Raw genomic sequence first — 23,347 nt, 5'->3', positions numbered from 1 at the left:
TTTCATGGGAGTTAAAGAAGGCACACATAGGAAGTCAAGTCACCCACTTATGGGCGTAACCAACTGAGCAACAAGTGGAAACAGAAACAGGACTCATAGCAGCTGGCCTGCCCAACTAGCCATTTTATAGCTATGCCAATAACAGTTATATATTCTTTAAGATTTGTACTTTTTAAAAATGGTTTTAAGTAAAATCAACTTTTTTATTAAGTCCCTGCTCAATAACTCATAGTGGGAATTCCTAGTTTGGCCTAGAATGGGAATGTTAAGAACCTTGTTTATAAGCTGTGCTCCTACAAGATAAGTTTCCTAGAAACATTTTAAGTAGGAAATTAACTTTATGTTGTAAATTGCAACAAAATAACCCATTGCATGGCTGTGTGGCGTCAGGACTGCCTAGTTCGGTCGAGACCGGGTCAATATACTGTCAGCTGTGTTAGGTGTGTAACCAATTAGGGTGGTTTAGTGGCAACAGCGCACAGCAAATCAACAATCTGTTGCCGACAGCCTCAGCTTTAAGTACTCGCATGCAAATGCCACGTGGTTGTGTGCGGTGTCATTGTCCCACTTCCCCCCTATTCGGTTTAGAAACTCCAACAGTTATCGATTATTTTTCAAACTTTTGGGACAGCGCCATGACCTTAGATATGCAGTTTAATTTAAATGCAATAGAAATAAGGTAAAAAATGCTGAAACTATTTATACTCGTTTTATTAATTAAAATTGCGAAAAGAAAGAGCACATAAATAATAAAGTTAAATCGCTGGACTAATCGAAAATCAATAATTAGGTGAAGTATGTACCTACAAATAAAAGCAAGGTACACTTCAAATCTACTGATCTCATTCACGAGGGCTCACTGTTATCACTCTCTCGCAAAGACGCAACAAGTTAACAGAAGAGAAAAGACAGAGAGAGCGGAGCGAAGAGCGGTTTCATTTGCGCAACTGCAGCAGCGTCAAAAGGCCAAGTGAAGAACGCAAAGAGGAGAACGAGAAGAGAGGGAGAGCCTGCCAATGCAACGCAACAACTGCAGACAAAGAACGAATGTAAACAAAGAAGCGAGGCGCATTGCTTGTGGATTTTGGCAAGCACAGTAAGCAACTTCTCTCACTCCCTCCGCTCTTTCTCTTTCGATCGGCATTAGAACGTGATCTTGAAATACTGCAATACCAACAGCAGCCACACACACACACGCGCGAACATGGTGACTCTCTCTGAATGGAACGACACTGTCGCACAGTGGGTCCAAATGAAAGCTCATTTGTTCTAGTCAAATTTCCTTTGAACCAGTTCCAACCAATGAGTAGTATCAGCATACGAATGAACAAAAGATCTAGGAATAAAAACAAGAAGTCCATCAGCCATAGTTAATATTTTCCCCTTTGAAGACTTGAAACTTTTCGTGTTCTTTACAGGAAGTGTGATTCAAAGTTATAGAAATCTGATGGCACCCATTGCTAGCTAGTAAACTAATTAATGTGGCACACTGTGCGACGACGGTAACGGCGACTGAGACAGAGGCAGCGGCAGCGGCAGCGGCGGCGACGGCAGTCAGGCCAGCGCACCAGAGCAGCGACGGGACGGCCAAACGGCGATGGCAGTCAGTGTTCAGTATTCAGTATCGATTGAACAGCCGCGCGTAGCTCATCAAAATCGAGGAAGAGACGCGAAGAGAGAGAGCGAGCGAGACGGACAGGCGACCAGACAGAGACAGCAGGAAAAGGGAGACCAAGACGGAGAAGGAGAAGGAGACATTGAGCGCCTGCCGCCCCCTCTTTTGTAATAAATAGCGCTGTGCGAGGCGACCGCACTACCAAACGGCAAAAGTCCGCTGAGAGCGACGCAACGCAGGCCACAAAGGCCCGCCCCCCTCCCCCCTGCGATAGACACACCAGAACAGGAACAACACTATCACACACACTACAACACACACACACACCCGCAGACACACACACACCCACAGTCAACACCCCCCTGAACGAAAGGGAGAACAGTGAAACAGCTGGAACAAGAAACCAGAAAAAAAACAAGGCTGACAGAAGAAATGTCAAAATTAGCGACTGACCAAAGGGAATTATAATCAAAAGCTAATGCGAAAATAAAACCAACAAACCACCACGCGTTTCTCCCCCGAGTGCCTTAAAAAAAAACACACAACAAATATAACAAACAAACACCGATTCAATGAATTTAAATACCAAATTCCAATGTGATAAAGCAGAAATAATCGTAAAAAGCTAACAAACTAGAGTTCGCGTCTGCTTTTTGTTTTTTTTTTTGTTTCATTTTTTCGTAAGTGTGTTGTCTACAAATCAAAGAAATGGAAAAATATAATTAGAACATCAGAAACAACAAACCCCACAGAGACGGCGGGCATAAATTAAGAAAATCGAAAAACACAAAGCCACAACGTAAAAAAGTATCCATAAATCTATATGTGTGCTACACCTCATATATAGAGACCTAAAATAAGACCAAAACAAAAACAAAGCAAATCCAGGAAAAGCAGACAACCGCGGAGAACTCAACACAGCACAGCACAACGAAGCAGAAATGGCAAGCAAACAGCCCAGAAAAGTGGCGCCTGACGGCGGATGGGGATGGGTCGCTTGTTTTGGCGTTAGTTTGGTCAACGTAAGTACAAGTTCCCAGTTACCAGTTACCAGTTCCCAGCTCACTGATTAATGCTAGATTCACCCTTCGACACATCCCAATGTCAATTAGCTAATACTTGCGTACGTATTGACTAACCTTTTATCCAGCCATACAATAACAACAATTCCCTTAGCCCAACTCACTTCCCCATTTGTACTTAGGATAGGTTAGTTCCAAAAGCCCATGGCATTTCATAGTTGTATTTTTATATGGCTCGTGGTAAACGTGTTTTCACTCGGACGATAAGATTCAAATGAAATATGACGAAACTCAATATGCTTTTGGTCCTACCCGCATTTCACATGTTTGCACACCGATTTATGATTAGACTACCTGTAATGCCATATTTGTATATTTGGGGGGTGCTGTGGGCGGCCTTTAGACCAATTTCATTAATCATAAATCCCCAAATGGACGCGTTTAGGCAGCCAAATGGAAGAGGTTATTGAAACCGTGATGCCGGTGCTGCTCAAATTTCCAACGCCCTTTAAATCACTGCATATCTGGTCATTAAAATGCCTGCAGTAAACTTAAATGATGTAGACAGTGATTTAACTGGCTTACACGTTTAGGCCGCTTTTCTTAAAGGCAATTAATCACAGTCCAAATGAGTGTACAAAAAAGATACAAAGGGACTTCCCGTCATCAGTTCTAGAATGTTACTAACTTGGAGCATTGTCCAAGAATACAATGTGAATTTTCATTTATCTGAACCTGCAACCCAACCTATTTTTGCATTTGTGCACTGCCATAAAAGCCTCTTTGGCCAGCAGCTGCTTCCCAATTTGAAAAGAAGCTGACTGACAGAGAACTGTGTCTGCGGAGTGGATACAAAGGAGACACCGATCGTGGCCAAAGAGTTTGCTGTGGGTTCTCGGATCGCATCTGTCTGGCGGTCACGCACCCGCCGCGTGATCTCGAAAATGCGTCTCAACAGAGGTTTTGTTTTTTTTTTTTTCTCAATTTATGTAGTTGGCTGTGGGCTCCTTATATGCCAACGTGCTACATTGTTTTCAACAAATCTGGCGACGGAGTTTAGAAGGTGATGGCAAAATAAAGAATTCATTGACACACTTCTTCAGACTTAATACATATCATACGAATTTTGAAAAGATTTTTGGAATATTCCCAAAAAAAACGCTCACCTTGACACATATTGGTGTGCTTGATGGTGAGATCATCATTAATTGAGCGTCGTGTTTTGTTTCTTTCATTGCACTCAATATCCGATTCTCCCGTATTCCATCCGATTATTTCTTGTATTCCATCTGCGTCCAAGGAACAAAGAAGTTATACTTTGTAACACAATATAGCATTTTTCAATTTGAGGAGACAAATTCACTGACAGTAGGAAAGAGATAATTCATTTCACAATCTCGAGGCTTCAAAGGAGCTTTACCTGCCGAAAGTCCACTATCTATCACATGACTCATGGCGAACTTAAAGTAAACGACACGAAATCAGATTATGTCAATTATGTAATGGTCCTGAAATTGCCTTCTTTCCATATTAGCGATAACAAAGTGACTTGCTAAATGAGTTGAGACGATGTGCAATTATAAATGGTAATTTGTGTGTGGCCAAGCGAAGATCTCGAACATTGACATCAATGGTCCCAGTCTCAGTCCCATGCAATGTTTATGCGTGCTCAGCGTGAAGGCAATGATATGAGCATTATAGGTGCTTATATCATCTGGGTGCCGCCGACTCTGAAAATAATCCACCGCACCGATGGGGGATATGGTTAGGATGTGAGCGCTCATTGAGTGCCAATGGCTCGGCCATTGAAGAGAAATGCGTTGTGACATGTTTACGCGAGGGCGGTTTCAATCGTTTCGACGGCTTAACAGCAAAGCATAGAACCTATCCGTTCAAAATCAAGTACATACAAAAGCGAGAGAAGAAGTAGGAAGTAATTGTATCGCGACTTGTTAAATGGTAAGACCTCACAATACTTGCTGCTCAAAATATTGAATCTCGAGCAATTTCCCTTTTAGTATCATAAGTATCATAAGCCTTCCCCTATCGATATTCCTGGGTACTAATCGGTCAACCCACGATGGCCTCTTCCAGTCAATCTCCACCCAGCATTTATTGCAACAAAAGCAAAACACTAGAAAAAAAACCCCATCCATTGCGCCATTTGCAAAACAAATCGAGTGCTTGCCACGGAATTCGCCTTTTGTATTCGGTCTCTTTGAATATGTACGAGTACTTATGAAGAGAAAAGCCAAAAATGTAGGACACGTGGAACACGTAGGAACATGGGACTTCCAACATATTTCAGTCTATTAAAACTGGCCCGAATCACGGCCGCGCAAGTGTATCCCATGGAAACAAGATAGATAAGATATTTGTGACCCACCTGGTCGCACGCCCAACTTCCCATAGACTTCGACTCCAAAATCTCGAGTAGCTCGCTTCGCAGAGAAATTTACAGCTCTCGTAAAACCTAATTGCTCCCGGGCAGAATAGAATGAGTGCTGCATTTTGGCGAAAACAAAGTCGATCATCAGCGAGAGGGGAGCAGAAATATTGGGGTTAGATGGCCTGATATGCCAATCACCAATCACTCGGTTATGTGTGCGCTTCGATTATAGGTTAAGTTCGAACGATTACTAATCGCAATCGCGACTTTTGTTTGTTTTCGTTCAGCATTGTGCCACTATCTTCGAGCAGGTACACGTTTAATCGCTTTTAAATCATTTACGAGGCAAATTAGCACTTGAACCTTATACAACGCGACAAACCAATAGAAGAGCAATATATGTGCACCACCATAACAATACAGTTTTGAAGCTGATCAAAACAACATGAGTTGCGCTAAAAAAAAACAGAAGAAAGAATATACAGGTGTTGCCAAGTCGCTGGACCCCCGAAAAAACCTATTTTTCATTTTCACGCAATCTTGCCGGAAACGTGACCATAAAACTTCACGAAACTGTTGTTATTCACTAATTTAAGTATACTTCGTCTAATGCTGGCAATAATCAAATAATCAAGATGAAAATAAATGCAGTGTATAATCAGATAACCCGAGGATCATCTAAAAGTATAAAACTGCAAGTTAGTTGTACAAATATAGAATAGGAAATCGCAAAACGGTTCAATCTCAATTATTAATGTTTATCAATGTGTAGTTACAACTATTCTATCGCCCGATGAACTGATTCAAGTTGTATTTCTGGGGATTAACTGGATTTTTATAAAAACTTTATGCATAAGTAGAGTGTCTAGTCCGGGCGCATTGTTTAAAGACCTTATCAGGGAGCCAAAAGAAAAAGCACCGCGTCGTCCGTCTGTCTGCAAGGCCCAAGGAAATGATAAAGAACAACTTGCCTTATACTCACGGTCAGATATCCGCGCAATTCAATTGAAAAGTGGCTGGAAAGTGTTTACGTAAGACCCCAAAACAAAGAACCATTGGAAAAAGCAAAAGCACGCGACCGATAGCGGAATGGGGCTACAAAAGCTGCGAGATAAAACGGTGAAGATATATGTAGAGGTACATATGTATATGCAAAATATCTGCGTATATGTACATATGTTTTTATTTTAGGCGTATTTAACCTCATCGAAGTAAAATTGATAATTGAGTTCAGTGCGCTGGGATTATTCATTACTTAGCGCTGCAAACACATATTTCAATATTCAGAACATCAAATGTATCTGAATCGCACAAAACTGCCCAATTAAATCCGTTAAACGACGAATATAAACAGATTAAACGAGAAACCTCTACTTGATTCCATATTCAGTGATGACAATGGCAAACCAAAGGAAGAAACCGTAGAAAATTATCTGAAATCCGTGGCTCAATTGATTGACTTCGCAACTCGTCAATTTTTATTTGATTGTGATTGATTTGCAGTCGTGTTCTTGTTGTTCAAACACTGGAGACGGCAAATAAAGTTTATTTATTGTGTATTTTATTTCCATGGTGAGGTGGCCCTTTGCTTGCCCGATGATGAAATTTGCAAAACAATTGAAAACAGACAGACCGAAGAATTCTTCAGCAGAACACAACTTTGGACTTTGCTCCACTGACTTTGAGCAAGCGACAAATCTATTCTGTTTTCGTTTTTTTTTTGTTTTTTTCTTTTTTTTTTTTCATCTGTTCGTTTTCTATCCACCTTTTTTTCTGCCGAGAATGAGAATGTCGTCTGATTTGTTGTAGATGTTTACCTATAAATTATATATGGTGCTTTCGCCTTTGTGTATTCAGTGTCAGCGCAAAATTGAACACCAAGTTCATGTTGTGGGTGCTCTTTTTCAGTTTCCCAAGTGCTCGGTTTCATAAGCCTTTTGTTTTCTATTTGAAGACTAGCATTCCACCTCCACCAATTTGAAAACGAAGAGAGCAAAACCAAGTACAATTCAAATACGCCAAGAAAATTCGTCACTATTTGTGATTCCGCTTTCGTCTCCGATATCTGTTATCATTATCAGGTGCGATTAACACATTGGTTCATGGGGCTCAAGATGTTACCAGAGCGCAAATGGCCCCAGTCAGCAACTGCCATGCAATTAGGCATTAAATTTAGCACATCGTCTTAATTGATAATTAGAATATGCGGATTTCGATTAGCGGATGACTGGCTGCTACTTTCATGGCACTGGACATGTAAGGCGGGCGTGAGAGACCGAGCTTGAGTGCCCGAATCCAAAGAAGCCCCTCGATGTTGCTACTCATTGGCGCTTCTGTGGGCTGAAGTCACCCAGTGTTTGACCGATCTGGCGACCGTTTAGCATTCGACTAACGCATGCTCACTCAATACGTCATAAAAGTATCCGGCATGCTTCACTCGAGTCGAACGAACTATATCTGTACATGTCGCACACACATATGCACATATGTATGTACATATATGTACGAATTAATATATGTGAAGTGGCAGTAGTGTCGTCGCACTTCGCAAGCCAATTAGAACATTTCCGAATGGTGTTCAGATAAGTTAAGGTCTTGCGAATCAGCTGGCTTTTGTGGGCTTTCAGTGGCGCACTAAGTTTTGGAAAAACGACTCTTTAGGCGTGACACCTTGGGGTCAAAAAACCAAACGGCAAGGTATAACTTTCAGGTTATTCGAACACATTATAAGTGCTTGATTTATTATGGTTCGATTAGCCGACTGTCAAATGCCATTGAGATATTGTTTCCATTTAGAAAGTCAATTATAAGCATTATACCTTCAAACGTTTTAGAGGAAGTATTTTCGTTAGATGTGCATATGTACATACATGCATGTACACTACCCACCCAATTTGATTGTATGAAAATTTGAACATTTCCCACTCAATTCCCCCAACAAATTCCGAATAATTCAAATGGGGGGTGCTTGTTAATTGTGACGTTCAGTTTCTTTGCACAATTGGTATGGGTATGGGTATGAGTATGTGTGGATTGTCTCTGTTTTCGCCAATGAGAGCTAATTTCTTTGACAAACTCCGAGTGCCAGGCGCGAGAGAAACAATAAATAGAATTTAAATAGAGCACAGTAATCACTTGAAATATACCGCGAAATATATCGCGCACGCTATTAACTGAGCAAACACACTTCGCGCAAAAAGCTGCACAATGAGCATTCGCAAGAGAATGCTAAAACCAAACTATATCATATCGATGGACCTGTGGGCGATCCAAAAGCGTGCGGCCATATCTGAATGTTAATTCAATTAGATTCTAACAACTGCTAAAAGCGAGCATTTTGGCCACATAGGCACCGTCGGATCTGGATGGGTTATCAATTTAGGATGGGGGTGTTAATGTCCAACCCACGGGCCAGACATTCCCCATTCCCCATCAGCTGAGTGGTGATTTTTGGGCGTGTTATGGCTGTAGATCAGCCGATTTCGCAACATTAGAAATCAATATTGATACAGCCGTATCAATATGTTATAAATTAGATGTGATATTAAATGGAATACTTGGGGAGCGAATCTGTGAATCTCTTGTCTACTTCCTTGCTGAACCTGAACTGAAGTTTGTGATCAAGGACCCTAAAATATTGTACTATTTACCCATACCACCGAATGAAAGCCAGGCAGCAAAGGCAGCAAACCAAAAGGAAGAAAACTTTCTTTTGTACCCAATTTATTTTAGCACTGGCCTCAACGACGTCACGTGATCGCGATCAAGATAGCAGATAGCAGATACTTGTATCTGGCGGCAGCGCAAGTCAAACGAGCCCCAACAACGGCTCCCCATCAGCGTCCATAGTCAAATGTGCACCAGTGACGCCGTCTTGGGGCACCAATCCGGTTTGTCCACAACAAAGGCCAGCAGCTGATGCTGTCGCGCGATCACGTGACTGCGTTGCAAGTTGCAACGCGGTGTGGCTGCTTCCTGCCTGCCTCGTGCCTCTCGAGAAATGGAATCTAGCCAAGCCAAACTCGTTTGCAGCTTACAAGCAGCAGCAAACAGCTGGTCTCTTAACTGTTTCTGTATCTGTATCGCAGGCTGACTATCTGCATCTGCACTGTAAGAAAGCAGCTGGGTTGACCACATTGGGTACATGCAAGCAATCAAAAGAATGCATAACCATATTTAACCATATCTTAAAGGATTAGTAATTACCTCAAGTAATGAATCCTCAAACAGAAAAGAAGTTCTAGGTTTACATTTTAATATGCACACTGCAATTTATTAAAAATAAAAGCTAAAAGAAGCTAAACATTAATTAACTAATTATTCGTGTATCACCCTTTTTTTGTTTCTGTGCGCGAGAATGTCCATTGGGTAAATCACATGATTGCGATCATGTGCAAAAGCCGCCTCACCATCATCCCCAGCAGCCCAGACCCAACATTAAACCCCCTTCCGATCCGCTTAGTGCCCCCTCTACAGTGCAGCCTCGCTGAGGCGAACAAAGAGCTCGTGATGTTAAATTGATATGCTGCTATAGTTCGACACTAGTTCTCACTAGTTTCCCCAAAAGAAAAGCAATCATAAATTAAAATCATTTATTTCGCCATAGCCAGTTGCCACTGTACTGCAGCGCGATTGGATCGGCTTGGCTTGGCTTCGATTCCATTCGAGTTCAGCTTTGTGACGGCTTTTATTTAATGGCAATGTCGAGTCAACTTTTTGTCATTGTTTTGTTTTTTGGCTTTTTCGTTTCCATTATTATTACTGTTGTTGCTTTTAATTGAAATGTTTGGCAGCGGCCGAATACCCCTTCAGTTAAGTTCAGTTCAGTTCAGTCGAGTCGAGCTGAGCTGAGCTGAGTTGAGTTGAGTTGCAATTCGCTCGGCTTGGCTGGTTCGGTAGTGAAATGTACTTCACAATTAATTGCTTCAATTGCCACAAGGGCCCAGCAACAGCGGCAATTCGATTTCAATTTGAACAAATTAATTCTCCATGGATCGTTCCACTGTCTTTCATGCAATGCTCTGCCTTCGATAGGGAACTTTTCCCACCGAAACGTGATTGTTTTAACCAGCGCCTCCTCAAGTTCAAGGCTCTTGTTAAAGTTACAAACAAAAACAATACGTACAATTTCCATATGCAAATGTATGTGCTTTTGATTAAGGGGGCAACCGAATCTGAATAAAACGCACTGAAATGAAAGGGGTTAACATGTCACCATCCCATCGAACTGAACTTTAAGGTAAATCGAACAATAAACCACAATCCAATTATTTCGATATCTACCTGTCATGGTAGATCTAACTTGGGCATTCAATTTGTAATGTTTTAATTAAAAAGCCAAACGCAAAGCAAATTGAAAATAGCCAACCTTTGCATGATTCGCATGCAATTACGGGAATATTAAAATACAAAACGCAATTTTCCGCACTACGAGTTGAAAAATGCGTGTGCTAATGCCGAAAATAAATTCATTATGCATTCCCGCTACCAATTACATTGTACAATTGTACAATTTTACAATTTCTCGAGACGATTACCCATAATTGAGCGACTCTGGCTTACATATAAATGAGCTACTAACCGCTGAGGCACTTACTGCTGCCCAGTTGGACAAGACAGACCCGGAAACGAACCGGGAGCTCAACTATTCACTCCTTATCAGGCTGAAAAGTGGACAGTGGGCGGGGTCTACATCCAGATACCATTTAAATGTACATATAAAGTTCAAATTGTGAAGGACACGGCACAGCACTAGAATGATGAAATATCAAGTTGAAAGCATAAAAAATGCCACGCAAAACTTAATGGTAAATCGATAGGATGGAATGGACTTGATTTACGATGGCGGTCAAGAGCTTTCTGGAATGGAAACGAAGAGGCGGAATCCAGTGGGGTCCGCTCGACAACGTCATCGTTGACATGAGGGTGACACATTCTGCTGGCATAATAATATGGGTAATATTCCCATCAATTCATCCACCCATCCATACATTCTCACGATTCGCACGCAGGAAAGAGACACGAACTTTGGACTTGAAAATTGATAACACGCCAAAAGTGAATTCGAAACCAGTGAAACACGCGCCGCCAAACGCCTTCGGAAGGGTCCAATATCTTTCAGATAAACAGTGGAACTTTTTGTATCCCGGGTCCCAGGCGTGTCATATTCACATATTGTGAAATGAGCTTAGGCTGAGCGGTGTGCCGCAAATAGATCGAGAATGTTTAGCGAGTTTTACATGAAAGTAGATACACTTACTTAAAGGGCGGATCACCTGACTTTGTTTAAATAAATTCATGTTGTACCGTATTTAGGCACAAGTCCCATACAATTAGACATTCCTTAACTGCAAACTGATTATACAAATGCTACAATACATTAATGAATGTGGAGTAGAGCCCGACTTTTTCTTAACTAGATTCGCTTGCGGATCGCAGGGCTTCCGATTCGGAAGTGTTATTTATGAGTTGTTCAACTGGTAGCAACACAAAAAAAAAAAACGATAAATCACATTCTAAGTACCCGCAGTGAAGTACTGCCTTCTGCTCTGAGAACACACATATTTCTGGGCCATAAACCCTTTCTTTAATGTTTTGCACTTCGACAAGGTTAAGTTGTATCCCCCATATAGGGAATAGCAACGATACAGACGTACATATAGTATACAAGTTTATATCTGACTTTCGTCGCGAACACTCAAGTGTCACGTTAATTTCACGGGGCATCCACTTGTAAATTGAAATCGAAAATATTGCACGAAATGTTTAAAAATAAGTTATCGGCTAATTGTGTAAATTATACCCAGCAGCGCATAAGTCAATAAGCTGATTTGGATCAATATCCAAATCCAGCAAACAGATCGCTGGTTGTTATCGCGTTTGGTATTTGTTCTTGGCTGTTTTTCGCTAAATTTGTCGAGCGATTCAAGACAAATATATAAAAACATGTGCGTCTGTATGGAAATCGCACAGAAGATTGTAAACAATTCCCAACAGCGGCAACAGACATCTGAAAATGCATTTACATATTACAATAAACCGACTCGTTCCGTCTAAATATGTGCAAATTTTTAAATGGAAACTGGTATTCTTGAAATGTTGTAGAATCGAAAAACACACGTTGATTGAGATTTCCTTGTTCTAGCGGAAGTTCGCAATGCTTTGTATCCAGAACAGACTCGATGTAAATCATGCAAATGTGAATTAGATAAACCATAGGTTCAGCATGGTCTCTTTCTTCTTATTAGCCAACTTTTAATTACTTCTTATAAGCCAACTGAGGATACCACAAAATAGATAGTTAAACAATCTGAGGAGTTGTACCATTGAAAACCTTCTGGAGTTGAAGGAGAAATCAAACCATAGTTTCCACCACTATAAACCCATTTGATTGAACAATCAGTCGGCACGCAGCGTTTTGAAATCAAAGTGTGGGAACTTAAAGTGAATTATGGAGCCCTGATGATATCGAATTCACACCCGCGATCCCGAATGATTGAACCATTCCAGCGAGTTTGGCTGCGAACACCAAGTGAACGCGTGTTCGTTGCCACAAATGTTTCTCCCCTGCAATTATGAGTTTTGATAATTAAATTATCAGCAATTAGGGCTCGACTGAAACGGCCAATAAAAGCACATATAGCGCCGCAATTAAGAAATTCGAAAATCTACAAGCACCAGAGAGCGCAATCAATAATAATCGCAGCCCAGTCGCAAATAAATAAAGCACTTTAAGAAGCCTATCAATCGCGTACACATATGCACGCCTCGGTGAACTTGAAGACCTACTATGTTGGGCAATCTGATAAATGGTATTCTGTAGATCTTAATAGCCGCGTTTACACAGCCAATCGATTGAACCAGCTTCTTTTGCATTCCTCAGCTAAAATGCCTGTTGCGAACTCAATCGCCTGCCCTCTAAAATGCACAAAGTAACTGAATTTCAATGATAACCCCTACAGTGCCAACGCACTATTACTCGTATCATCTAATACCGAATGCCCAGCAGTCAGCTTTATGGGCCAAACCACTTTACGAATACAAATTGGACATGCTCCAGTTTGGAGTCATGACAGGCAACAGTTGCCGATATGGCCACTTATAGATGGTTTGCAGCGCGGCCCACAAGGAAACAGAAACGCAATCCATCAATCAAAGCGATCATGAATGGAAAAGAACGCTGGTCAGAGCTGGATTCGAAGACCCTGGCGCGATGATAAGGCTGTCCCGTTGAATTGCACAACCGATAAGGTGAAACAGGGAACCATCATCTCAAGTGCATCGATAGGGGTGCTGTAGTGGTGACTTTGGGTTACCTCTTGACCACTTGCCCGCGCCAAAGGGTGTCGCTTTGGGTTTGGCTGTCGGCTGCCCCAGTGAGGAGCGATAAGGGGTATTTTTGCGATACGGTTATCCGCGTGATGACGCTATGTGCTGTGTCCATTTCTTCCCGGCCCCTTTGCTATCCTCCAAGAGCGCCGTCTCACTCGCTGATAATGATGATATGGTTATGGCTGTGGCCATGGCTCAGAGCGTCCTCTCTCCCTACACGAAATTCTTTCCAAGCTCTACCCGCGGAGCTAGTAAATCACGCGGCCCATGAACGGCAGATTAGCTCGCACAAATTGGCCCACATAAAGATACAAATAGAATAACAGTAATGCCACAAAAAGTCGCCAATTAAGTGCTTAATTTATGGGGCGCTCAATGGATCACAAATCGAAGAACAATGAAAGCTCGTCCATAATCTGATGAATGTACAACTAAACTAAAACGTACAAGCCTTGAAAAATGTTGACGACTGCAACCAAATAGCTGCAATCAAACACGCAACATCTCTATAAAATTGCAAAAATATCCACCAAAAATTGGTTGGATTTAGGTACTACTTGACCCCAAGCTCCACAAATATATCTATTTCTCGGTTTAAGTATTCCCAACTTAGAGATATGATCTAGATAAATGTACATAAGCAGTTTAGGTTTATTTTCAAAAGTTACTCCAACTTTATGACGAAAATTCAATGCTCAATAGCAATTACAGAATTGTTTTGATCACTGACAAACAAACATAGTAAATATGGTTCATGTTGACCAAAACAAATTGATTAATCAAAAATTGGCCTGGCGCATTAATTATATAACAGTTGACGATGAGATAACCATGCGAGAAATCATTTAAAATATGCAGTATAGGTAATGGTCCCATTCGAAGTGTCACAAAGTGAGGGTAATATTGCAGTCAACCACTCGATACTCATCCGAACCCTCTACCATCCTTCTTGTAGCTGGCCACCCGCTCCATCGAACCGTCGTTTGGACTGCTCTTTGGCGACACTCTGAAGGAGCTGAATGTGGGCACGACGGGAGCAGCGGTCATCATCAGTGCGCTGGACGTGTGCATGAACTTCTCTGGCCTATTTGTGGGACCGCTGCTGAAGGAGTTCTCCTACCGCAAGGTGGCCATCGCCGGATCTCTGCTGTGCGGCCTGGGCCTGGCGCTCACATCGCCGGCGACGAGCATGGCCCACATCCTCAGCACCTACTCGGTGATCAACGGCATCGGCGTGGGCCTGTCCACATCGGCGGCCTTCGTGGCCCTCAATCACTACTTCAAGCACAAGCGTGGGCAGGCGGTGGGTCTATCGATGGCTGGCACCGCCATGGGCATGCTGATAATGCCGCAGCTGGTGCGGATCCTGCTGGAAGCGTACGACTTCCGGGGGGCGGTGCTGCTGCTGGCGGGCGTGGCCCTCAATGCCACGGTCGGATCGGTGCTGCTGCAGCCGGTGAAGTGGCACATGAAGGAGGAGTTCGACGACGAGGAGCTGATGTGCATCTCGGCCCTGCCCACCCCGCAGCCACAGCTGACGGTGGGCGGAGCAGGTGGCGCGGCATCAGCTGGAGCGCCCGTGTTTAAGGTGATCAAGGAGGATGGCAACGAGGAGGACGCATTGCCCGAGATGAACACGCTGCTGTTCCACAAGCCCCATCCCCACCAGCACTCGATGCGCAAGAATTACTCCGAAATGGCCATGAACACGATGAATGGCTCGCGGCTGGGCATTCCGAAGAGGCCAACCTTCCCACGAATCATGTCCCTGGCCGGAGTCCAGTCCGCCGCCCATGGAGCGGGCGGAGATTCGGGCGGCTATACCTCGCAGGCGGAGGTCAACGCCACGCAGCTGCGCTGCCGCAAGGCCTCGGTCACCTCGAACCTCTCCTACATGGACTTCACCGGCTCCATTCTCCAGGTGCACCTCAACACCGGCGACGATGAGTTCGAGCAGAACGATCGCGAACTGCGACGTGTTGGCACCGCCACGGGCAGCATTGTCCTCGGCGGTCATCGCGATAGCTTCATCAAGATGAAGCCCACCGAGCTGGACAAACAGGCCGAGGCAGCCGCCGCCCTCGACGAGGAGGCCAAGAAGAAGGCCAAGAAGCCGGGCTTCTGGCGTCGCTTTGCCGACCTCCTGGACATCGACATGCTCAAGGACAAGATGTTCCTCAACCTGCTGTTCGGCCTCTCCATCTTCTATGTGGCCGAAATGAACTTCAAGATGGTCACGCCCTTCTTCTTCGCCAATCTGGGCTACCAGAAGACGGACGTCGCCTTTTGCCTCTCGATCACGGCCATTACGGACATCGCCGCTCGTATTGTCCTGCCACCGATATTCGATCGCACCACAATCAAGAAGCGCACCATTTTCCTCGTGTCCATCATCTTTGTTGCCCTGACCCGTTCAAGTGAGTAGTTGCGTCATCGGGAGTAGACATATTGAAGTGGCACTATTGAAAGCTAATTAGATGCAACAGATCATTCAGATAACAGCTGCCTAATGCCGATTTTGATCCAGTTTCTTAACACATCTTTGCTTTGCAGTTATGGCCGAGCAGACGGAGTGGACCCAGTTGATGATATGGCTTTCGATCTGCGGTTTCTTCCGAGGATCCGCTCTGAGCAACTTCACCCTAACCGTATCCGAATACTGCTCTCTGGAGAAGCTGCCCTCAGCTTTCGGCTGGCATCTGGTGGGCAAAGCCCTGTTTGTGATAACATTTGGACCGCTCATTGGTATGGAAATCGATCGATCTTCGGCCTAGCAAACCCAGCTAACATAGACAATTGCCCATTTCAGGTCTCATCCGTGATGTGACCGACAGCTATCCGATTTGCATACACACCCAGAGCGTTTGCATAATGATTTGCGCCATTGCCTGGGGCATCGAGTATCTGGTGGAGTACATCCAGTCGCGACGTCGCACCGCCGATGCCGCCCAGTTGCCAACCCAGGATTCAGGTGCCGCGACGACAGCGACGGCGGACCAGAACGATGTGAAGCTGTAATGGAAGCTGACAAAGCAAAGAACACGAGATGGACCAGAGAGATCTACTTTAAGGAAGACAGTCTCGCGGTGGGGCGAAGTGGTTTCGCAAGCGAGTACCCAACTATAAATATACTTAAGAGGTCGCTGCACAAAAGAAGGATAAGACTACGTTTGATCCTCGAGTGTGGAGGCCGAAATCCCCCAAAATGTATTAAAACTCAACCTAGTTAAGTCATTTTTTTCGTTTGCGCTCTTTTTTTTGCAATATTTTTAGGGAGACTTAAGATCTTGGAGAGACATAATCACACACACTCCATACCACACATGTAACCATAACTATACCTATATGAATAAGCAGGATTTGTCAGTTTTAGTTGTATAAACACATCTCTTAACTGTAGCCAACCCAATGGGGGCGCACGAAGAAGCCCCACAAAAACCACAACAATGTGCGTTTAAATTTTAATTTTAGAATCGAGGTAACCCAAATTGATTCAGTTAAGTTCCCAAATTTTCTAATGATTTGAGCCGTTCTATATCTTTCATGTTTCGCCTTGAATTGTTCTCACATTTGCTTCTTAGTGAACTTGTATGTGATAGTTCAAAGATAGTTCTTAATTTAGAAGTTAATCACTACTTATAGAAATACTGATATCTGTATCTGCATCTGAAAATAAACCGATGCGAGAACAAAACGAGAAAGAAATGTTGAAATTGATCGGCTTTAAAATGTACCTTAGGAGCGAAGTTAAGCAACGACAAAACACTAAACTAAACTATACAAATATAAATAAAACACTATATATCATTTATCCTACGTGTAATAAAAAAAACTACTTTGGCATACACCTAAGTGCGTTAAATGAACTTACGAAATATACAAGAACAACCCGCCAGAGGTGCTTTTCCTCAATTTTAAAGGCGGTGGGACTCTGTTTCTATTCAACGAAATGCCACGATATATATTTACAAATGAATAAGAATATTCGGAGAGCACTAAACAAAGTCGAAATCAATGTGAAATGACGATCTATTACATTATTTAACCAAAATGCCACTAAACCCAACCGATAAGCAATAAATGCAAACTAATCTACACGAATCGTGGAAAACGACCAAGTACACACTATGTAGCAAACTTTTGGGCTCGGTGCAAAATGCTACACTGAAAACTAAACTAACCTAGCCGATGCCCAGATAACGACATTCGGATATACCATATACACAAACTATTACATTAAGTATATTTTGGGTACTTAAATTTATCATGGAATATATATTTTTTGCCGAATAAGTAACGTAGTGAGGAGCGTTTTTGATACAAGCGTTTGAAGCGAACTTTTGGAAATGTATTGCTCGATATTGTAGCCTTAATAAATAATATATTGTATCAGTATATGAATATGTGTATATTAAATAAAGTGATGAAAAGTACGTACTTTATGAATATTTCCTGAAACGACACAGACTAGAACTTGGGCAGAAAAAGATAACATTTTAACAGATTAGATAGTTGTCATCTTAGAAATAAAGTAAGGATGGGGTAACCTTTTTGAAATAGCACTCTAGAATTACATATAATTCCGCCAACTAAAGCAAAAGAGCACGACTTAGAAAAGCCTAATTGAATTCATCTAGGAACTCAATTATATTCGCATCCAGTGCGAAGTTTATGGGTTTATAGAATGGAGCTGAGCAAAACGCATCGTCTGCGGGTAAACAAATGTAATGCGTGAAGAATAAATTTAAGTTTGTATTAATTAAGCAGTTGAAATCTCGGAGGAGGGTGTGGAATGCGACGACCCACGAGGACTGCTGTAAATCTAGTGACAAACCTGTCCGGAGCATTAGTTCTGGAAGTTCTTATCAGCGGAGGAGTCGGGCCAACTTGTTTATGATGGAGGGCACTGATAAAGGTCGCAATGATGCTGAGACATGGTTTCGTTATTCGCAAATGTACCATTACAATTACAACTGGAGCTCGGTATTCGGGGCCGTGGAAGTGAAACACCCGGTCGAGTATTTACACTTACGGAAATGACCGAAAATCACGACGGGGGCCGGCACCCAAGGAAATTTGAAAACTGTTCGAGTATCCGGACTAATCTTATCGGGAAAGCCATACTATAAACCTTCGTCATAAGAAGCTTAGCTTGGCCATAAAGAACCGAGGTGCGATAAGCGGGTAAACGAGGAGGCTGCTACTGTTACCGCCGACTTATACGATGGGATTGATATATGCACGCGGATGGATGCCTCAGACGTCTGGGTGACGAGCGAGCACCGACTCCAGTCGCGCCCAGCATTCCAGATGAAGAAGTCGAAAGCCTACACACTAGAGGCCCCCGATGGCGGCTGGGGAATCCTCGTCTGCATTGGCATGGCCCTGCCCTTTGTAAGTGCTACCGAAGGGAACTGAATCGGAGCGAAAGTGAAGTCAGTTGTATTAAGGTGCATTTTAGGTGCACGGTGCATTTTGGCAAAAAAAAAAAACAGCGAACCTTTCAAAATTGATAACATTGCATAATTTCGAAAGACTAGTGCCACGTTGTCTTTTGCAATTGAGAGAAACTAGATTAAATAATGGTCAAAGCCACTTTTTTTTTTTTTTTTTTTTGGTTTGCTTTGGTAAACATTTGACGCAAGATTTTTGCAGACGCAAAATCTCTAGTGATTTAGTGGCAGAAATAAAAATTCCAAATAGCATAAACTCACCGGATTACTTACAGACAAGTGCCCTCGCGGCTTTGCCATCTTTTGGCCTGATTTTCGGCGAGTTCCTGAAGAGCATCGGAGCGGAGACGAGTGCCATGGCCGTCATCACGAGTGCCTTCTTCTCGGCGATGAGCTTCGCCGGCCTGTTCTCCGGCTCCCTGTTCCAGCGCTTTGGGATGCGGCAGGTGGGCGTCACTGGGGGCATCTTGTACTTCCTGGGCACTGGGATGCAGGTGTTCGCCACCTCCACGCTGCACCTGATCATGGCCTTTAGCGTGGTGCAGGGATTCGGCTTTGGGCTAATGGTGCCCACCTGCTACACGACATTCAACCATTATTTCGTCAAGAACCGGGTGATGTGGATGAGCTTTGCCCAGACTTTGATCGGCTTGGGATCCATGTTGTATCCGATTGTCATACAGAAGTTGATGACTTGGTACGGTTTTCGGGGCTGCCTGCTCATTCTCACGGGACTGAATGCCCATGCGGTGTTCGGGATGCTGGTCATGCACCCAGTGGAGTGGCACATGCGTCGCGTGCCCATCAAGCCCGAGGAGCAGGAGGAACTCAAGGAGCTGAGTCCAACTGTGGTGATTAGAGTGCAGCCGGAAACACCGCTAAAGGTTCCCAGGGAGGAGCCCACCTTTCATACCGATGATCCAGGAGCGCGCAAGCTCTCCCACGCCGAGGAGCACATGCTGAAGGTTCGCTCCAGTCGCGCCTCGAGCATCACCAGTCTGGGCAATTGGTCCGGACCCGTGGTGGTCAGTGATGCCTCGCCCCAGATGATGCGCAGCCTGCAGGCCTCACGGCGTACGAGCACGATTGCCGATGGTGCACTAGCTCCAGGCGACGCTCCCAAGAATGGCTGGGGGCGAACCATAGCCAACTTCCTCGATCTCACGCTGCTGAAGAGGCCCATCTTCGTCAACATCGTGCTGGGCCTCACCTTCGCCCTCTACTCGGACATCACCTTCTTCACCCTGCAGCCGGTCTACCTCTTTGAGCTGGGATATAGCAGGGTGAGTCATTAACCACAATATCCATAGTTAAGAACTGGGGAAGTAAAATTAAATGTATTCAATTAAATGTAAGCAGAAAGGAAATGTTTGTAAATATGGGTTGATTGAAATAAGTTATATAAATAAGATAGAATATATGTATGGATATAATTCACATAAATTTTGAAAATCGTGTCAAAGTTTTCTCAGAGCTTGAAAACTTTAAGCAAACATTTGTTTGCAGTAATCTAAATCTAAACAGTAATCTAAATTAAGAAAAGCACCTGCGTTAAAAAAAGCCAAATTTTTGTTTGTACAAGAACAATTAGGATATGTACAGTCATCTAAATCACGTGGTAATGATCACATTTCTAAGGTCACCTTGAAGCAATCATAAAAGCACACTCGACTGCTTGCCAAGCATCCATAGCACTGCTTGTTAAGCAGTAATCTGCTTGTGAGCAGATTTTCAGTTTAGAACTTCATAAACTTACAGTTTTTTCTACACCCTTACAAAATAACCTACATTTTTCAGCCTGACACGGCCACCATTATCGCCATTGGAGCGGCCGCAGACTTGTCGTCTCGTATTTTCCTGGCCATCACCGCCGTGTGCATCCAAGTTCCTTCGAGATACATTTATTTGGCCGGAGCCGTCCTGACGGTCTTTGCGAGATTCGGTAGGCAAACCCTTGGGCTCTAAGATCTCCCACTAATTTCCCTCATTTCCCAACAGTTTTCAACGGAATCAGTGACTTTATGGGCATGGCCTGCATCACGGCGGTAATTGGATTTCTACGCACCTGGCTCCACGTTCCATTGCCTCTGGTCTTTGCCGACTACTTGCCCAAGGAGAGGTAGGTTCTGCTTAATTATTGCTATTATGTATATTAGTCGCTAAATAACATTACTTACACTTTGTTTTCGCTCAGGTTCGCCAGTGGCTATGGCTTGTTCATGTTCATCCAGGGCAATGCCATATTCCTCATCGGGCCCGTTGTTGGGTATATTCGGGACAAGACCAAGGACTACATCCTAGTCTTCCACATCCTGAATGGCTTCATGATCCTGTGCGCCGCTCCATGGCTCGTCGAAGTGCTGATCGTCAAGTTCCGGAGGCGCAACAAAATCGCACGCGACAACGTTGATCACGAGGATGTGGATAACCAAGGACGTAGTGCAGTGGTCCATTAAAAAGATTTCCCTTCTTTTGGAGAACCAAGGACGTGGTGCAATGCATTATTGAAGGGATTTCCTCTTTTTAAACTCAAAACACATCGTTAACGGTTAGAGATAATTGAGGTACAATTATCTGAAGTATTAAAGAAATAAAACTAGAAACAAAATGTTGGTATAATGTAGTAAAATGTCAGTTGAAAGCGCCATTCGGGATGTTTTCGTTTAAATGAAAAATGTATAATACAACATATAAGTAAAACACATGATGGCGACGTTTTTTGAAAATAATAAAGTAAACTGAAGTAAAAACTAAAAACACATTGAAAAAAACAAAAATCAAATATTTCTGTTAAGCTATTTAATGCTAAACGGTATTTTCACAGTTTTTGGTATTTACAAGTGAAGAAATCCGTAGCTTGGTAAAACCATTTGGTATATGCCGCTGCCCACGTGGCGGTCACACTAAAGGGGCCAAGACACTGAAGTTTAGTAAATAATATAGAATAGGATAGTTAACCCGGTGAGAATGCTGCAGCAAATCAAGATGCTGGTGCTGGGCATCATTACGCTGTGCCGGCGTGCCTTGTGCTGCTTCTCCAGGCGCCGCAAGCTGAGCCACAGCGGCTCCGCCTCCGGATCCGGTGACCAACTGCAGGCGGTGAACGTGATTGTGGAGCGGGGTGACTTCTCCGCCTCCACCGCCTCCTCCGCCGGACAGCCCAGCGGTGGCAGGTCGATGGGGGCGCGCGAGCGGGACTGGAACTCCTGGGACGACAGTCCGCGCACCGTGGAGGAGCACATCGAGCAGTACCGCCAGCGAATGGCCCAGCCGCCCACGCCGCCCAAGGAGGAACCCGAACCGGACTTCTTCAGTGTGAGTTGGCACATACGTAATGGGCGCGGATTGCGCCGCTTACCCGGCCAATAGCCACCAAGTTATAGAGGTATTCCGCGCGGATTGGTGGGATATTTTGGGACTAAATGGGGACACCTCCACCTGTGCGCGTATCTAGGTGACTTCTGTGTGATTACCCTTTTACACTATCATCTGCACTCATTTGCCCCGCGCCATAAAGATTAACCCGCAATGAAAACGGCAGCTATAAAAATCTAAAAGAATATACCCAACTATTTGATTCAAAATTTGAAAAAGAAAAAATTAAGACTAGCTTACATAGTAAACTAGAAAGTAAATATTTACAACCTTGAATAATATTTGTTAATAAACAGCTGTTCGTATGGAGTTATCTGTTTTATGAACAAAAACTCCATATTTCTGAGTAACAAGTGTTGAAAGTAAAACCATGTAGCAAAAATATCTAGTATGTTAGAACAACCTGTAAATAACAAAAAAAAAATACGATAATCTATGTTATAAACATAGCGTGCATACTTGTATGTATACTATATAACATATGGAAAATGTAGTAAGATTAAGATTTCTATGATTCATGTCCTGAACGATTTATTAAAATTGACTCATCTTTTAGGAGCTGACGCCTACCATCAAGCCGCAGATGAAGTTCTACCTGGAGGATCCATCAGCTAGTGCGGCGACCAGCCAACAAAGTGACTTTTCAAGACTGCAGGCCCAGGATCTGGTGCCCATTAGCATAAATGTGAGCCGGTTGTAGCCAAAATGGGATGAATGAATCAAACAAATGTCTCTTTCCTGCCAGGCCGATCTCGAGGACTGGGTGGATGATAATGCCGGCGGCTGGGAGGAGCTGGACACCTCCCAGACCAAGCAGATCCTGCGGGAGAAGCGTCGCGAGCTGCGCCACCAGCGGCAGCCGCCCATCCGCCCAGCCCCGCCCACTGTGGGCGCTCAGCGGCTAAGCGACGGACACCGAGCGGCGTAGTTGTCGCTGCACCAGCCCCTAACCAACCTCACCCACTCTGACCATTCCACAACCGACCACTTGCATTCCGTTTCATCTTTCTTTTGTTCGATTTAGTTGATTGGCCACACGAAATAAATCTTGCCTTTCACTCGCACTTCCCTCCTCGCGGATCAGTTGGGCCACACTTCCTGATGGCTCTGCGGTTTGGACGCGCTCCATTGGACCCGCTTCCATCTGAAGTGAAGTGGAGTG

General features: G+C 43.7%; 3 protein-coding genes across 3 annotated transcripts; all 3 read left to right on the top strand.

Moving 5' to 3' along the window:
- Positions 1-1,540: 1,540 nt before the first annotated feature.
- LOC6550358 lies at positions 1,541-17,790 on the top strand. The gene is made up of 4 exons (XM_001977728.3): positions 1,541-2,637; positions 14,313-15,774; positions 15,911-16,102; positions 16,167-17,790. The coding sequence occupies exons 1-4, from the start codon at positions 2,557-2,559 to the stop codon at positions 16,373-16,375; spliced, it is 1,944 nt and encodes a 647-aa protein (XP_001977764.1). The 5' UTR covers positions 1,541-2,556; the 3' UTR covers positions 16,376-17,790.
- A 797-nt stretch (positions 17,791-18,587) lies between these two features.
- On the top strand, positions 18,588-21,567 carry LOC26526302 (monocarboxylate transporter 7). Its single transcript, XM_015155961.2, has 5 exons — positions 18,588-18,751; positions 19,086-20,093; positions 20,608-20,752; positions 20,809-20,929; positions 21,005-21,567. The coding sequence occupies exons 1-5, from the start codon at positions 18,605-18,607 to the stop codon at positions 21,264-21,266; spliced, it is 1,683 nt and encodes a 560-aa protein (XP_015011447.1). The 5' UTR covers positions 18,588-18,604; the 3' UTR covers positions 21,267-21,567.
- Positions 21,568-21,688: 121 nt separating this feature from the next.
- On the top strand, positions 21,689-23,248 carry LOC6550357 (receptor-binding cancer antigen expressed on SiSo cells). Its single transcript, XM_015155278.2, has 3 exons — positions 21,689-22,125; positions 22,742-22,870; positions 22,931-23,248. Exons 1-3 carry the CDS (start codon positions 21,778-21,780, stop codon positions 23,111-23,113), a joined length of 660 nt encoding a protein of 219 aa, XP_015010764.1. The 5' UTR covers positions 21,689-21,777; the 3' UTR covers positions 23,114-23,248.
- The last annotated feature ends 99 nt before the right edge of the window (positions 23,249-23,347 follow it).

This window comes from Drosophila erecta, unplaced genomic scaffold (genome assembly GCF_003286155.1).
Source record: "Drosophila erecta strain 14021-0224.00,06,07 unplaced genomic scaffold, DereRS2 tig00000126-arrow-pilon, whole genome shotgun sequence".
Classification (NCBI taxonomy): domain Eukaryota; kingdom Metazoa; phylum Arthropoda; class Insecta; order Diptera; family Drosophilidae; genus Drosophila; species Drosophila erecta.
This window is presented reverse-complemented; position numbering and strand designations above follow the sequence as displayed.

Coding starts and splice junctions, on each gene's coding strand:
- LOC6550358 (XM_001977728.3), top strand. CDS start 2,557: ATGGCAAGCAAACAGCCCAGAAAAGTGGCGCCTGACGGCGGATGGGGA. Junction 2,638..14,312: donor TTGGCGTTAGTTTGGTCAAC/GTAAGTACAAGT, acceptor TCCTTCTTGTAG/CTGGCCACCCGCTCCATCGA. Junction 15,775..15,910: donor TGTTGCCCTGACCCGTTCAA/GTGAGTAGTTGC, acceptor TTTGCTTTGCAG/TTATGGCCGAGCAGACGGAG.
- LOC26526302 (XM_015155961.2), top strand. CDS start 18,605: ATGGATGCCTCAGACGTCTGGGTGACGAGCGAGCACCGACTCCAGTCG. Junction 20,094..20,607: donor TTGAGCTGGGATATAGCAGG/GTGAGTCATTAA, acceptor TACATTTTTCAG/CCTGACACGGCCACCATTAT. Junction 20,753..20,808: donor GACGGTCTTTGCGAGATTCG/GTAGGCAAACCC, acceptor ATTTCCCAACAG/TTTTCAACGGAATCAGTGAC.
- LOC6550357 (XM_015155278.2), top strand. CDS start 21,778: ATGCTGCAGCAAATCAAGATGCTGGTGCTGGGCATCATTACGCTGTGC. Junction 22,126..22,741: donor CCGAACCGGACTTCTTCAGT/GTGAGTTGGCAC, acceptor CTCATCTTTTAG/GAGCTGACGCCTACCATCAA. Junction 22,871..22,930: donor TGGTGCCCATTAGCATAAAT/GTGAGCCGGTTG, acceptor CTTTCCTGCCAG/GCCGATCTCGAGGACTGGGT.